General features: G+C 40.9%; 1 protein-coding gene across 3 annotated transcripts in view; it reads right to left on the bottom strand.

The window, feature by feature from the left end:
* RTN4R (reticulon 4 receptor) overlaps nt 1-18247 on the bottom strand; it is a 382116-nt gene that overhangs the window by 140218 nt on the left and 223651 nt on the right. For 2 of the 3 annotated variants that reach the window (XM_073582718.1, XM_073582717.1), the window contains one exon: nt 8805-8931. The exons of the other annotated variant lie outside the window; for it this stretch is intronic. In XM_073582718.1, coding sequence (XP_073438819.1) covers nt 8805-8811 — 7 coding nt within the window. In that variant the 5' untranslated portion in view covers nt 8812-8931. The remainder of the gene's footprint in view (nt 1-8804; nt 8932-18247) is intronic. 3 annotated transcript variants of the gene reach the window in all.

The following is an 18247-nucleotide window of genomic DNA, read 5'->3' as shown; positions in this document are numbered from 1 at the left end:
AGCCATTAAAAGGTATCAACCACTGAGGACTCTGAAATTGTAATATTTTTCTATCTACTTTCTAACACGGTACAAAAATATATTTTTCCTGTATGTATGTGAGAATTGATTCTTACGATTCAACATTCTTTGAAGATTTGTTACAAATTGATTTGCTCATCTCTACATCTAGTGTCCACAGAGACAGAATCCTTGAAATGTACTGTATTACTGTAGTAAACATCTGCTGGAGCTATGCTTAAAAAAGTGTTCTTTCCTAAGGTAAAAAGATTTCAGCTTCTTGCTTCAGATTCCAGCTTCTCAGGTCTCTGCATAAGGCATGATGAATAGAACTGAGTAGTTGGGAAAGCTGCAATTTGTTGCCATCTTTTCATTTACTCATTAAAAGGTATCAACCACTGAGGACTCTCAAATTTCAAGATTTCACAAATCCATATACACTTTTCTGGGTTCTGTATATGGCCCCAATGGGTTGAGAAAAAATAAAAGCTTACACCTGTCCTAGGCTCGTCCCTCACCTGTCTTGCAGTCTCAGAATCCTCCACCCTGCAAGTCATACTTCAAATTGGTCTTCTGTCCTCTCATCGGTCACCTGGCACTGACTAGGCAGGCCTTATGTGGTCTCATAGGGTGTAACACACAACAAGAAAAGAAGACCAAAGAGAAGACAAATCAACAGACAGAGCCAAAGCAGATTAAAAGCTTTTATTATTTTATAATGTCTTCTCAGCCCTCTGATTATTATTTTTGGACAGACCTTTGACAGATTTTGGATAAATATATATTTGATGCAGATATTATTTGAACTGAATCAAATCCAGAGTGGACTCCAGATTTTCATGAGCTCCAGGCAAAAGCGTCTCAGTGGGCACCTTTACCACATACCACAATTCACGATGCTCAGATACGACAGAGAAATATAGTTATAGTGCAAGGCCAAAGATTTCACTTGATTCTTACATTACCATGAGTGATAACTATTGTCAATTCTACAATAGCTCAGAAACCAGTGAATCTTGCAGCGTGCAGTGCATGCGCTGGGGGAATTCAAAAGTTTTCATTTTAGATCAGACAGTATACTGCTTCCATACAGTATTAAGGGCACTACATAGTCCTCCATATTATGGGCACCACATAATCATATAGTATTATAGGTACCATGTAGTACTCCATATGAGTATATGAGCCCCATGTATTGCTCCATACAGTACAATTGACCCCATATATTGCTCCATACAGAATAATGGGACCCATATAGCGTTTCAAACAGAATAATGGGCCCCATATAATCCTCTATACAGAATGGGTCCCATATAATGCTCCATACCGAATGGACTCCATATAATACTCCATACAGAATAATGGGCACCATTTAAGGCTCAATACTGAATAATGGCCCTCATATATTGTGCCATAAAGAAAAATGGACCATATATATTGCTCCATACAGAACAATAGGCCTCATATAATGCTCCATTCAGAATAATGGACCCCGTATAATGCTCCATACAGAATAATGGCCCTAAAAATGCTCTATACAGAATGGACCCCCTATAATGCTTCATACAGATTAATGGGCCCCATATAATGCTCCATACTATACTCCATACAGGATGGGCTCCATATAATGCTCCATACAAAATGGGCCACATATAATACTCCATAAGCAATGAGCCCATATATCAAGCTCCATAGAAAATAGGCCTCATATAATGCTCCATAGAGAATGGGCCCCATATAATTCTCCATAGAGAATAGGCTCCAAACATAAAAAATTAATAATCACATACTCGCCTCTCCTTGTTCCCCACTGGCTGCAGATCCCATCTTCTCAGTTCCAGTGTCTTCAGCCTATTCTGACTCTCTGCACTGCTCAGCGCAGCGGGTACACTGTAGTGACGTCATCTCGTCCTCTGCCCTAAGACGTCAGAGAGTCAGAAGACACAGAAGAGACTGGACCTGCGGCTAGTGGGGAATGAGGAAAAGTGAGTATTTCAAATAGTTTAAAGCAAGGGTGGACTTATTGGCCCACAGTATACCAGTGTCCCCAACAGCGAGTGGCACCCTCACTTGTTCAGGGCCCTGGCACTTGCCTGAGTGCTCCGGGGGGTGATGCCCTGATCAAATCTGTCCACTGATTTGAGCAAATATGCTTGAAAGTAGAGTTGAGCGACTTTGGTAGGATCAGAGTTTCGTCCGAAACCCAGCCCCAATGCAAGTCAACGGGGAATAAAAGTCGGCATTGAGTGGATGAATGTCATCCGCTCAATGCCGACTTTTATTCCCCATTGACTTGCATTGGGATCAGGTTTTAGACGAAACTCCGACTTTTTTTGCCCTAGTCGGACCAGTTTCATCTGAAACAAATTTTGTTTCATGAAACCCGATCCGACCAAAGTCGCTTAACTCTACTTGAAAGAAATTTCAGAATATTCTCTCATGCTTCTAACTAGATAATTAGAATCCTCAACATTGACCTCAAACATTGCCAGACTTCAGCGCCCTGCAGGCTTCAAGTAGAAGTAAATCATTATCATCAATTTGTTTCTGTGTAATCTATTTGTTAATGTTAAACAATAGAAATGATGATAATGGTAACAAAGGAAATGCAGTGTGTCATTGATTGGTGGGAAACTCAAAATTCCTTCTTATGTTGCAGCACTGCTGTCCAGGGTTCAAAATTAACTAGCGGCAACATCTGCATTGAATTTGTATGTCCTAGCATCCTCCTTTTGGATTTCCTCGGATTCCTTCAGTTTCTTTTCACACTCCAAAAACTTACTGGTGCCTTAATTGTCTTTGAATTGTGTAAATATATCAACAAAAGAGCAAACTTTGCTAACTAGATTGTGATCTTTTTGTAAAGATGAAGAATATGGCTGTTGTGACCTGTTTGTTGTGTGTTTTATCCTGTTTTAGTGTTGTTTTCTGCTTTTTTTTTCACTCCATTGAATAATGAAGATAGTCCTAGCTTTTTTTTTCTTAACCAAAAAGGCTGAAAAAAATGTCCATTTGTCACCTGGGTGTCTATTGAGCTTTCCCATTGACTTGTATTGTAAAGTATAGTGTGTCTTCGAAGGGGAAAATGCCAGTAGAATGGACATGTTATTTCATTTAATTGCTTAGAGATTTTAGAAACATGAATTGGTTAAAAGACATTTTCAAAAGCCTAAACATATGAACAGCAAGTTGTTTTTATATAGAATTGCTTATGTTTATTCTTTTGAATGTTTTTTATTTGTTTGATTTTAATGTCCATTTTTGGGGTTTTGTGTGATGTTATGTCCAATTTGCCTTTCTCTGTTATTTTGTGTTGTTCCAATGTACACAAAGGAAATATACATGTGTATAACAAAACATGTGTAAATGTAATAATTTCCTGGCAGAAGTACTTCATTTTCTGAAACAATTTCAAGGGTGCCAACACTTTTGGCCATGACTGCAACTCCTTTACAACCGCTGTGGCAGCTGCTACTAGCGGATCGTCTATCATTAAATCCAGTCATTGTATCTGCACTCTTATTCTTATTCCCTAATTCTTCTTTGTACTCATTTTTCAGACGGATTAATTCCAGTTCATATAATAGAAATGCATCTAAAAACTTTTGCTTAGAGCTTCCAATGAATCAATATATCAATATATGTTATTCATACATGTTTCTTAAAAAAACAAAAATTAATTTCTAAAGATTATTTCCTAGACGTATTTGATAATCATTAATTCAGATCTCTCATTAGCATGAAATACAGTGACAGTTCTGAACTCAGTTTTATAATTGATCTGTTGGAGTCTTTGGCATCATCATATTTTTACTTGAGAATCATTTTTTGTTAGCACAATATATTTTGCATTGACTGTTGCACAGATGAGCCTTGAAATCGAAGTTGTTGACAGCAGCATATGAGATATCATGCTATATCTAGCTTTTTAATGACTGTAGAAGCATGTGTTATTTACTTCAAAGTCTCCGATAGATGTCTATTGGTTTAAAACTGTCTTGGTTTAATAAAAAGAGATCTTCATAAAAAAAGGGAAAATAGAAATGTAACTAGGGACTGAAACCCCCCCAAAAATAGGGTGTAAACTGTGTAGATAACATGTAAGCTATGTAAAAATTATATTTAATAATAATTCACATACTTCATTTATGAAGCAAAAATGACAGTCAGTAAAAAAATTTCTACAGCTCTTAAAGACTCACAATGACCATTCATTAGATGAATAAACCCCACCCAACGAAAAAAATATATAATAGTAATGATAATAAAGTTTTTATATTACCCAAACCAGTCCAAACAAACTCTTTTATAATGCAGTTGTGTATAACAATTTAGTTTTTAATGCTGTCAGCCCACTTGTAGACTGCCAGCGAAGACATTTGAGATGGACCCATTAATAGGGATATGCTTTCAAATGAATTTGAGAGGCAGTGTTTTCCTTTTAACTAGTCTAAGGCTAGTTTCACACTAGCGTATGGAGGCGCTGGGGAGGGATGTGGACTTCCTCCGTGAAGCTCCGCCCATGGTCGCACCTCCTCTGGTCAGCTCCGCCTCCGTCAGCATGCGGCCTGCATACCCTATCTTTAGCATTAGGTACGCAGGCCATTCTGATGTATGCAGATGCCTCCGCATGCATCGTTTTGGCGGTGTGGCGACCGCACCAAAATGCAACACGTTGTGTTTGGCGCAGGTCGCCGCAACATCAAAACAATGCATTCGGAGGCATCCACATACATTGGCACTGCCTATGTACCTAATGCTAAAGATAGGGTACACGGGCCACATACCGACGGGGGCAGAGCTGACCAGAGGAGGTTCAGCCGTGCGTGGAGCTTCACGGAGGGAGTCCGCATTCCTCTGCAGCTCCTCCATATGCTGGTGTGAAACTAGTCTTAGTTAAATAAGATCTTCAGTTCAGAACTCATTTAGCAAAGAACTAAGGGGATGAGGCAGCTAGAAACTTAAGAAATAACAGACCTTGTTTGGCTGCATATTACCTGTGGATCGAGAGACTGAAGGCTCAACAGAACATTGCATGTATGCATCTTTCTGAAAGAAGTTGTTGATGCCCGAGTGCATGGATTTAAGCAAACATTTAGTTACATAGAACAGTTGCAAAACAGCTTTCACTCCATTGCTATAGACCCAGTAGCAGTTATGTATGCTGCTTATATTTATACATGAAGAAGCAATGAAGGAGAAGAAAGGTGTATTGTGGTTTACAAAAGATTATTTTATTAAGTTAAGCAAATCTAAGTATATCAAAAGGTACAAAAGTTATAACATAGTGCACAAAGGATAGAAAGAGACCAGCAGTGCCACCCAGCAACCCAGACTGTATGGTAAAGGGGTAAAGCAGAGCCCTTAATCAAAAATATATCAAACTCATAATGGGTTATCATATGTAGAAGTAACTTCAGCAAGCTTACCACAGTGAGGGGATGCTGGAGGCACCGGACTGGATCTTTTCCCCTTGAGAAAGCACTGTATAATATGCGAAACGTGCATTGGGGTCCATACAGATCTGGTCCGGTGCCACCGAATGCCAGTCAGCAGTGTTCAAACTGTGATTAACAAATGGAAAATCAGGGGTTCTGTGAAAACAAAACCATGGTCAGGTAGACCAACCAAAATTTTGTCCACAACTGCCAGGAAAATTGTTCAAGATGCAAAGAAAAACCCACAAATAACATCAGCTGAAATACTGGACTCTGAAAACTAGCGGTGTGGCTGTTTCAAGATACACAATAAGGAGGCACTTGAAAAAAAATGGGCTGCATGGTCAAGTCACGAGAAGAAAGCCATTACTGCACAAATGCCACAAAGTATCTCGCCTACAATACACAAAGCAGCACAGAAACAAGCCTCAAAACTTCTAGAACAAGGTAATTTGGAGAGATGAGACCAAAATTGAACTTTTTGGCCACAACCAAAAACGTTACATTTGGAGAGAGGTCAACAAGTCCTATGATGAAAGGACCACCATACCTACTGTAAAGCATGGAGGTTGATCACTGATGTATCGGGGATGTGTGAGCTACAAAGGCACAGGAAACTTAGTCAAAGTTGAAGGAAAGATGAATGCAGCACATTATCAGGAAATACTGGAGGCAAATTTGCAATCATCAGCCCAGAAGTTGCGCATGGGACTTACTTGGATGTTCCAACATGATAATAATCCAAAGCACAAGGCGAAGTCGACATTTCATTGGCTACAGCAGAACAAAGTGAAGGTTCTGGAGTGGCCATCTCAGTCTTCTGACCTCAATATCTTTGAGCCACTCTGAGGAGATCTCAAGTGCACAGTTCATGCTAGACAGGAACTGAAGGCTTTTTGCCAAGAAGAGTGGGCAGCTTTACCATCTGAGAAAATAAAGTACCTCATCCACAACTACCACAAAAGAATTCAAGCTGTCATTGATGTTAGAGGGGGCAATACACGGCATGTATGGGGTATGTGAACTTTGGATGTTATGGGTTGTCATTATGATTTAAAAAGGGAAAACACAGTAGTCTGATAATAAATGGCTTCACCCAACCACTAACCATGAGTGGAGTGGTGTTATCATTTATATTCTCTGAAAAAAGGAGGCCAAGAAAGCAAAAATTTTACCGGGGTATGTAAACTTTTAAGCACAACTGTACTAAGATTTACTTAATAAAATAATCCATTTTAAACCACAATACTCCTTTCTTCTCCTTCATTGCTTCTACATATTATGGAGTTGGTTTTCCTCGTTTGGGATTCTTTGCACAAATTTATTACTGTGCCAACACAGACCACCCCCTGTCACAAATTGCTGGGGAGCCCAGAATCAGGAACTTCTCTTTGCTTGGCATGAAGCACCTCATTAACTTAAAAATTCAAACACAGATTTAAAAAAAACAAAAAACACAAGACAGATTTCTCCAACCCAGGTAACATTTTAATCGGTTTAACAGTGCCTTCCTGACAATGTTGGCTCTGATGGGCTGATCTGGGATATTAGGGGTAGTGTAATTTCCAGTTTTACAGAAGGACAATAACACCATAGAATAATAGGCCTCAGTTACCACAACTGACTACAAGGAAAACATAGCAACCAATCACAGCTCAGCATCTTTTAAACAGCTGTGGTGAAATGAAAGATGCTTAGTGATTGGTTGGGGCTATGTTGAGTGAGCTTGGCTGATACACACACATATTCCCACAACAAGGGCCTTAGAAAACATGGCGCTTCCCACCAAATGTATAAACCAAACATACTAAGGAAGCATCTTGCCATAAAATTCACATTGCTTTATTAAAGTACATATAAGACACACATACATGATAAAAGGAGATGTGTATACCAGGGTATCACAAGTGCATGACAACCAAAAATGGAAAATAGGGGCTCAAAACACAGTACTATACCGCCAAAAAGAGAGAGTGCAGTATGATCATAATGTGGGCGCTATATTGTAATTTACTAAAATCATGTGCCCCAGTATATCATATGCTGCTATAATAATATACAAGGAAAGTCCTGAATATGAACATCATCCTGACGGTAGATCAGGGGGCATAATACAAACAAGTTTTTCCACAATAAAGTTGATGTAGTAATAGTCCCTCATGAAAGAATATACATGACCTGTGACACCGCGATCCCCGACGCGCGTTTCGCCTTAGCTTCGTCCTGGGAGGTGAGTGATCACTCACCTCCCAGGACGAAGCTAAGGCGAAACGCGGTGTCACAGGTCATGTATATTCTTTCATGAGGGACTATTACTACATCAACTTTATTGGGGAAAAACTTGTTTGTATTATGCCCCCTGATCTACCGTCAGGATGATGTTCATATTCAGGACTTTCCTTGTATATTATTATAGCAGCATATGATATACTGGGGCGCATGATTTTAGTAAATTACAATATAGCGCCCACATTATGATCATACTGCACTCTCTCTTTTTGGCGGTATAGTACTGTGTTTTGAGCCCCTATTTTCCATTTTTGGTTGTCATGCACTTGTGATACCCTGGTATACACATCTCCTTTTATCATGTATGTGTGTCTTACAGTATATGTACTTTAATAAAGCAATGTGAATTTTATGGCAAGATGCTTCCTTAGTATGTTTGGTTGATACACACACATGCTTAGTGATTGGTTGGGGCTATGTGGAGTGGGCGTGGCTGATACACACACACATGCTGTTGCTCATAGCAACCAATCACAGCTCAGCTTCTTTTAAACAGCTCTGGTTAAATGAAAGATGCTTCATGATTGGTTGGTGATACACACACACATACATACATACATTCACTTTTATACATAGATATAATAAATAATTAATATTAAAAAATAATAAATATATTAAAGGGGTTGTCTGGAAGTTTAACATTGATGGCCTACCCTAAGGTTATGTTATCAATGTCTGATCGGTGGGAGTGCAACACTCAGCAACCCAGCTAATCAGCTCCCGATGTCAGCCTCAACCAGTGCTGCTCAGTTACGAAGCTGCATATGTCCGTTGACAGAATTTTGGAGGTGGCCGGGTACTGCACATCTGCCTCTATTGATTTGAATAGGTGGCAGATGTGCACTACCCGGCCGCACCCACTATGCAGTCAACGGAGTTGTGCTGAGCATTTGCAGATGACAGAGGGATCAGCTGATCAGCGGGGAGGCCCCCCACGAGCACACATTGATGACCTATTCTAAGGATAGGCCATCGATGTTAATGTCCTGGACAACCTCTTTACCTTTAATAACACTACTTTGTTGCATGGTATAATGAATTACTTCTTCAAATATCAAAAACAGATGAATCTATTACCTTGCATGTTTATAACTTAAAATCTTTCATTTTCTTTGAATTCTTTGTTGAACCATAGAAGAGCTGATCTTCATTCTCATAAGTCCAAACACTAAAAATGAACCGGTGCATCAATCAATAGATGTGCCTACAAAAAAGGAAATATTGTTACTAACCTGTAAACCCTGAATGATCATTACATTCCTATGTATCAAGACAAGCATGAAGCTACTTGATCTATGCGGATATTTGACCATCAGAAAAGATAATTCTAGCTGTAATATGTAAGATTTTCTAGCTCTAGCAAGTCAAGTGAAAAAATATGTGTTATACCTCAGTCTAATTCCAGACATTTATGCCACATCTCAAAAGAAATGTAAACAGATAAAAAGTTGGATATCTAATTGATTATATTATTCATTTAAACAAGACATCTACTAACAAATGAAGAGTATCTAAACATGTTATATAATTTTCGATAATTTTCACCCTCTTTATTGGAAGAAGATTTGTGGAAATCCGGGTCCTAAGACCAAACTAATTTCTCAATAAACTCCTGAGAAGTGATTAGCTCCTGGCTCCAGGTTAATAGTATTACTAACCTACCACGAGCCTGCACATAGCCAAACATGGGAGTAAGTGAACTTTATTCTCTCCGGGCAATGTTTGGATTCCAGTCACAGGGTAGTGCCAGCATAGGTTCAGAAACCTCTCTGATAATACAGAGTGATGTCTGTAACCACGCCCTCAGCTCTGACTGATAGCTTGCTGCAATGCAGAGCCAGTGTCAGTCAGTGCGGCGGCAGTGACTAAACTCTACTGGGTAGAATAAAGATCATTTTCTCCCTGCAACGTTTGGCTACATGCAGGCGCTGGGCAGGTTACGCTATTAACCTGCAGATTAACTCCATATCTGCAGGTTAATACTGTTTTTTTCTGGTGACAGGTTCCCTTTAATAGAAAGCATTTGCTTTATTGTCTATGCTTTCTTTTGTATCCATACTGTACTCTATCTGTGCTCAGGAAGCAGCTGTGTGTTCCTGTCTTCTGAGCTGCACACTGCACATGGCCTTTTTGAGAGGAGCGATTGGTGGCAGTCTCAGGACCTAGAACCCCACCTGTCTGCTTAGCATTTAAGAGGAAAAAAATATTATACATTTTATCAAAGGTTTAGTTACTCTTTAAAAAAAATTCAATTCAAATTTTACAACTGTTACTGTTTTTATGCTAATTTCTCTCAGCTGCATCAATATGAGCATAGGTGGCGTGGGACGGGGCGCGGTGGGGACATAACAAAATAGCTTATCTAATTTATGACGAGCTGTGGTGGTCATTACACTAGGCTGCAGTAAGATTTCTTACACTGGAGTTAGATTTTTGTCATGACACATGGAGGCACACACCTCTTTTAAGACACTTCATTAAGAGGCAGGTTTAGTTAGTAGGCTCCAATGTGAACAATACATACAACTACTTTGGCTGCCACAAAACATATAGACAGGCTAGTTTACATAGGCATAATCTATCTTTTTCTTGGGTTGAGAAAACGTGTGTAGGACTTTTACTCTTCACATTGATTTCAAAGATATAAAACAAGTGTCAGACGTATTTATTCACATGCCAGTCCAATTTGTTCAGAAACTGTCCAATTCCTCATTCTATTTAATTTTATCTTCATCCTTTTATTTTGAGTGGATGGTTCATCTACCTCTTCATTCTGTCCTCCATTATAAGTGCTGAAACTTCCTTTTACTCTATTCCCAACCTACATTAGGCCTGCATCTCTGTTTGATTGTTTGCAGTTTGACAGACAGGAGAGCAAGAGCACTTGTTCATTCTATCCGTTACCATAGGTGATGTAACTTCATTTTTCTTGTTTCCTAGCATGCATTGGACCTGATGTGAGCTGAAAGTCTTCCTCTCTCTTATGCCTGCATGAAGTTTGACAGACAGGAGAGCAAGAGCAGATAGATAAAGACCCCCACCCCACTCCTGAAATCAGAAAGATTATACTTGACTACAGTAAGTAGATAAGTTAGATAGGAAGTAGACATCTAGCGGTTGACACATATGAGTTATATTCTCGGCGTGCAGTGTGCACGATGTGAAGCTGTGGCATGAGATGAGCCAACAGGACCTTCGTGATGTCACCGGTCATGTAATAGATTACAGAGAGCACAGTGGACCAATTCCTCTCCGACTAGTTTCGGAAAAAACACAGTTTGCTCCACTGCACGCCGGTGCGCCACTGGAAGAGGGGAGCGTGGAGTGTCTGTCACCGGCCGGGACAGCACTCCTGAAGAGCCGTGGTATTAGCCCACGTTATCTGGCAAATATCATTCAATCTGACTTCACATCAAGATATACAACGTTCTTTACTGGTCCTCTGGAGTCCAGACATCCACTCAGATTACACCTTAAGGTAATAACTACCTAACTTGGAGCAATCCAATTCATTTGTGTGTATTTTTTAGTTCACTACAAGCTAAAGAGGTTCATTATTAAGCGCAAATTTTAATTATTTATTTATATTTTATTGATCACATTGGTGGTGTGTGTTCCTAATTTGCAGCAAGTGTTCCTCTCTTTTTTCTACAGTTACTAGCGCCACCTACAGTCTATACTAGTTTATATTTTGTATGCATAAATGTTTTCTGATTTGAAAAATGTGACATTTCTAACAAACTAATAGGATAAATAGATAAATAAATTATAATATGCTAAGATAAGGTAATTTATTCATGGCATGTTATATTTATTTATAACATGCAAAGAATAATATATGACTGTAGTTTCTTTTCCTGCTATCAATTTGTATGTAATATGAACTGGAGTTATGAAAATGGTTGCAAGTGTGACAATGAACTTAATTTAATTAGGTAAGTTGGGAGATGTAGCACAATATAGATTTGGCAGATACTATAGTACATATAAGTAGACAAAAGCACGATAATTAAAACCTCTGTGAATGAGATATCAGGTATTGTCACATAACCATATTATCGATATTGAAGTTGGCTTTAGTATTCTGTTTTCCTTACTGGCTGAAAGATTTTTTTTCCTATTGGAACTCAATCTCCTACTAATCCATTACTATACAGTGCATGTATATTCAATGCTCACATAAACTTTTCCATACATGAATAATATGCTTAATACGCATGTTCTTTTACAAAGAGTTGAAATATGTCTTGTGTCAGTAACTTGCACCTATATTGTAAAGAATAACTTTGCAAGTATAATTTGTATTATGCAAATGTAACGGTTCTTGTAATAACACAGATTTACCTTGCAGCTCTTGCAAATATCAATTTTCATCAGAGTATTAGTATACAATTCAGTGAGAAAGCGGCATGTGTAATAAACAGCATTTTCCTCAAATATCTACATAACTCTGTGCATCCATTTTTCACCCAGTATAGGGCTATCATATATTCATTTATCCAGCAAGGTGTCCTGAATACTTATTATGCACAATTATTGCAGGGGGAAATTCCTTTTTTTTTTATTTTTAATTATTTTGATAATCCACAGATAGCAATGTAGATTTCCGCCTTGATTAAAGGATTACATTGAAGAAGTTACAATTCTAATTCGAGTAGACAGACTAATAATATTTTGCCGAAGAAAATATAATTGAATCTCAAATTTAAACACGTAATGGTTAATTATATTCTTAATAGTTTCTAAGTTTCTATAGATGTACCAGGCATCATTGTTTTAATCAAAATGCTATATGGAAAACATGTAGGATACTATAGTAGCATACACACAATGCAGTGCCACATCATCTGGCAAATTCATGTGCATTTTCTGAGCATAACTGGACAGCATATCTGAGCTACATAATTGTCATTGGTGACACATTGCCTTAAAGAATGTAAAAAAGACTTGAAAGCAGCATAGCGTTGATGGACTGCGTTGACGCTACTCCCTAAAATGATCGCGTTATGCGATCGCGCTAGCGCTGATGCTCCAGACCGCGTCCGATGGTCCATAACAGAATGACGGCACATCGCTAGCGCATGCCGCTTATGACATGCGCTAGCGATACGCTACATTATTGCCGTCTATGGATGCACTAACGCATCCGTTACATAGCATTAATGCCGCTATGTAACGGATGCGTTTAACGCACCCCCCTAACGCAATGTGGACCCAGCCTTATACATCTCATAAACTGAAGGTACGTATCTCAAAACCTCTTTCAGGCCTCATAGGCTTACACTGCTGGAAGACTCTCCGCACTACACCACAGTCCCTATACGAGCCAACAAAGGAGAGGAGTGGTCATGTAAGACCGACGCGGTGCTGGAAACTGAAGATGATGATGATCAGTAGGTATTTTAATGCTTTTACACATCATTACATGCACAAATAGGAAATATTCTGAAATACATTTTTCGATGGGATGATGACTTCTTTCATTTCAATTGACCTTTCTAAGATTTTTCCTGAGACAGAAATAGTTTAACTTTTGTCACTGGCTGTGCCTGGTGTTCCAAATTAAATGAATGGGTTGCAGGTGGGATTTTGCACCAAGCCAAGTGACAGGAGTGGAGCTATTTCTAGAAAAAAATGTTGAACTTTTATTTTCCCAAACGTAACCATTGGAAGCAGTTCCCGGACAGCACGGTGGCTTTCTGCTTTGCTGTGTTGGGGTCCTGGGTTCAAATTCAACCAAGGACAACATCTACAAGGAGTTTATATGCTCTCCTTGTGTGTTACAAAGCATTAAGGGATTCATGGCAGCTCAGGGTCTGCTGAAATTTAAATGTTGTTTTTTCCTTTTGGTCCAGCAAGAGTTAATGTCAGTCTCTTGCTGACAGTTTTTTTAGGCTGGTCAGCTGATGTTGTTTGGTAACCACTCCCACCTTCCTTTAAATAATCACATGACCCATTAGCTGATCGTTGGTTACAGAGTTCTTCTATGCAGACCAGTTATGGGTGTGGAGCTCTCCTGTGATGTGGGTGTCGTTGCTGTTTGAGTTCTGATTCCTTGTGAAGGTTGCTCTGTTGCAGTGGAACTTAGCAGCAGAACTTGAGCTGAGTATTTTCCTTTTTGTTTGTCCTGTGTTTCTCTCTTCCCCGTGTGTTACTATATACAGTGGTGTTACAAGTGTCCTTGCTGGCCAGTGCACTAGCCAGGGTCAATAGAGGTGACAGAGAGTAGGAAAATGAAAGCGGTGGGGGTGAGGACCCATAAAAGGCATTGGGGGAGCTTAGGGGCAGCGACAGGTTGGTGTCAGGAGGTGTCCCATCCCTTGCTCTCTATCTTTAGGGCCTTCCTTTCCCTTTTCCATCCCATCACTTTTATATGCAGTATTGTCCACAGGACTTACACATGTTCTAGAGTGACATTGTGTGTGCATGGATTTCCTCTGGGTTCACCAGTTTATTCCCACACTCCAAAGACATAATGATAGGGAATTTAGATTGTGAGCCACATTGAGAACAGCGATCATAATGTATGCAAAGTGCTGCAGAATATGATAGCGCTACATAAGCAAAGCATAATAAATACAGTAAATACCCAACAACCCTTCATTTTTTCTATAAGGCATCCACAATTCAAACCTCACCACCAATATTTGTAACTTCCATCAACCTGTACAAATGTAACATTTTGCTATCGAATACTGATTTCATTAGATGATTTTCATTCCTTAAAATAAGCATTTATCTACATTGCTGTTCCCCCAATAAGAGCATCTGTCATCTCTGTCTCCAGATATATAAACTGTAAAACCTTTCCCTAGAGATGCCCTATTAGTACTGACCTCAGAAGAACCGCACAAATGTTCATCTCTTTCTGTGTCTTAATTGCAACATTATTATCATTTTATTGGGATATTAGATGGAAACCATAAAATTAAGCGGCGATCTGTGCAGTAAACTATTAATGGCGAGGGACGAGAAAAGTGTTAGAATGTTGCACTGCTTCTCATTTTGGAAACATGTTCTTGTGACTTTATTACTGATAACTAGAGTTGAGCGACTTTTGGTTTTTTAGGGTCGCGTTTCGTTTCGTGAAACCTGACTTTTCCAAAAGTCGGGTCGAGCAAGATCGTCCGATTATAGGGAAAAGTCGGGGTCGTCCCGAAACACGAAACCCAATGTAAGTCAATGGGGAATAAAAGTCGGCAGTGAGAGGAGGACAGGAAACACACCAACAGTGCCCATTTGAATGCCAAAAGCATCAATTCTTCTTACTTAAGCTTGTCAACCTTAATTAACTTCATAATACAAGTTACGCACTGAAAAATGGGGGTTATTTGGCTACAGACTGTGGGGGGGAGGGCTGGCTCCAGGTTTTCATGTGCCCTGGGCGAAAGAGCGCCCCTTTAACACATACCACAACTCATCATGCTCCGATACGGCAGAGAAATAGCGGTATAGTACAATGAAAAATACCTCACTTTTTACATCTCATGACGAGGCCCATCTATTTCTCAATACAGAATCATTGGTCCCATATAATGTTTGAAACAGTATATGATGAGCTCCACATAATGCTACAGTATATGTTGGTCCCCATGGATGAAGCTCTACTGTCTTATGGGCCCAAATAATGCTCCAAACATAATGGGCCCCATTTCTAATGCTCTAGTGTATAATGGGCCCTATAAATGCTGCTCCAGTGTCTGATGTCCACCTTTGGAATGTTCCAGTGTATGGGTGGCCCCATCTATCATTCTCAGACGGTGTTAGGCCCAGTATGGATTGCACGTGACTGCACAAAGGGTGAGAAAGGGTACCGTATCCCCAGATAACATGTATGGATAGTGTACACATTCAAAATATATGTCTATACATCAGGAGGCAGGCTCAGACGGTGTTAGGCCCAGTATGGATTGCACGTGATTGCACAAAGGTTAGAAAGGGTACCGTATCCCCAGATAACATGTATGGATAGCATACACATTCAAAATATATGTCTCAGGAGGCAGGCTCAGACGGTGTTAGGCCCAGTATGGATTGCACGTGATTGCACAAAGGTTAGAAAGGGTACCGTATCCCCAGATAACATGTATGGATAGCGTACACATTCAAAATATATGTCTCAGGAGGCAGGCTCAGACGGTGTTAGGCCCAGTATGGATTGCACGTGATTGCACAAAGGTTAGAAAGGGTACCGTATCCCAAGATAACATGTATGGATAGCGTACACATTCAAAATATATGTCTCAGGAGGCAGGCTCAGACGGTGTTAGGCCCAGTATGGATTGCACGTGATTGCACAAAGGTTAGAAAGGGTACCGTATCCCCAGATAACATGTATGGATAGTGTACACATTCAAAATATATGTCTATACATCAGGAGGCAGGCTCAGACGGTGTTAGGCCCAGTATGGATTGCACGTGATTGCACAAAGGTTAGAAAGGGTACCGTATCCCCAGATAACATGTATGGATAGTGTACACATTCAAAATATATGTCTCAGGAGGCAGGCTCAGACGGTGTTAGGCCCAGTATGGATTGCACGTGATTGCACAAAGGTTAGAAAGGGTACCGTATCCCTGGATAACATGTATGGATAGCGTACACATTCAAAATATATGTCTCAGGAGGCAGGCTCAGACGGTGTTAGGCCCAGTATGGATTGCACGTGATTTCACAAAGGTTAGAAAGGGTACCGTATCCCCAGATAACATGTATGGATAGCGTACACATTCAAAATATATGTCTCAGGAGGCAGGCTCAGACGGTGTTAGGCCCAGTATGGATTGCACGTGATTGCACAAAGGTTAGAAAGGGTACCGTATCCCCAGATAACATGTATGGATAGCGTACACATTCAAAATATATGTCTCAGGAGGCAGGCTCAGACGGTGTCAGGCACAGTATGGATTTGACGGCCCAGATTACACAGCGGAGGAGCAGGGAGAGGTAAAGATTGCAAATGCTGGGGCCCTGCCCAAGCAAGGGGGGCCCACTCGTGGGCGTCGGTACTGGCACTGGGCCCCTCATAGTACAGCGGTGTGTCTGACGGCGGGTGTGCACCACCACCGTCAGAGACACTTGATTGCACTATGAGGGACCCTGTGCCAGTGCCAGTGCCCGCGCCCAAGAGTCGGCCTACCCACCTGTCCAGGGCAACGGCACTCGCACGGTGTCATGCGCTAGGTGGTGACCCCGGCCATGGGGGGGGAGGCAGCACAGTTAGGGAGTTTTAGAAAGTGGCATATGTTGATGTTGGACATTCAGCTGATGCAAAAGGCAAAATAGGTGAAGTACCAGGAAGAGGTGGACCAAAGCAAGCCATTTTTCTGTCACCCTATGTGTCATCAGGGGAAGGTGGGACAAAATCCTTGGAAACCCATGCGTGGTTCATTTTAATGAGGGTTAGATCATCCACATTTTGGGTTGACAGAAGGGTCCTTTTTTCTGTCAGGATTGATCCAGCTGCACTGAAGACTCTTTCCGATAGCACACTTGCAGCTGGGCAAGCGAGCTCCTGTAAGGCATATTGGGCCAATTCAGGCCAGGTGTCCAGTTTAGCGGCCCAATAGTCAAAGGGGAATGACCTGTGTGGGAGAACATCGATATGGGAGGAAAAGTAGTTTGTAACCATAGTTGACAACTGCTGTCTCCTGTCACTTTCCATCGATGCAGTATTACCAGTTGTGTAAGCGGTATTTGAAAAATCAGTCCACAACATTGTCATGAAACCCCTGTCTCCAACGCCACTTCTGCTGTGTGCACCACGAACACCTCTGCCAAGCTGCCCCCGGCCCGTACGGCTCGTGTGAGAACCATCACCGCTGCTGTGTGCTGGGAATGCCTCAAGCAACCGATTTACCAGAGTTGCTTGTTTATTAGCCAATATTAGGTCAAGGTTCTCCTGTGGCATGATGTTTTGTAATTTGCCTTTATAGCGTGGATCCAGGATGCTGGCCAACCAGTAGTCGTCATCGTTCATCATTTTGGCAATGCGGGGGTCCCTTTTTAGGATCCGCAAGGCATAATCTGACATGTGGGCCAATGTTCCCGGTTTCAAAGATGCACTGTGAGTGCTGGGTGGAGGAGCACTTTCTGGCAAATCCACATCCCTCCAGTCACGCACAAACCCTGTACCAGACCTTGCCACGCCAACATTTTCACTTGCCCCACGAGATGCATCCTCCTCCCCTAAGTAATCATCCCCATCATCATCCTCCTCCTCCTCTTCTTCCTCCACCTTGTCCAGGAGAGGTCCCTGAGCAGACAATGGCTGAATGTCATCAAGGATTCCCTCCTCCTCTTCCTCCTCATCAACATTGGCTGCAGACGCCTGCTCCTTAAGGTGCGTCAAAGTTTGCATGAGCAGACGCATAAGTGGGATGCTCATGCTTAGGATGGCGTCGTCTGCGCTTACCAGCCGTGTGCATTCCTCAAAACACTGAAGGACTTTACAAAGGTCTTTCAGCTTCGACCACTGCACACCTGTCAACTCCATGTCTGCTCTCAAAGTGCCTGGCCG

Source organism: Dendrobates tinctorius, unplaced genomic scaffold, assembly GCF_039654945.1.
Source record: "Dendrobates tinctorius isolate UK_male_01 unplaced genomic scaffold, ASM3965494v1 ptg000073l, whole genome shotgun sequence".
Lineage (NCBI taxonomy): Eukaryota > Metazoa > Chordata > Amphibia > Anura > Dendrobatidae > Dendrobates > Dendrobates tinctorius.
The sequence above is the reverse complement of the archived record's forward strand: the minus strand, read 5'-3'. Positions and strand labels throughout refer to the sequence as shown.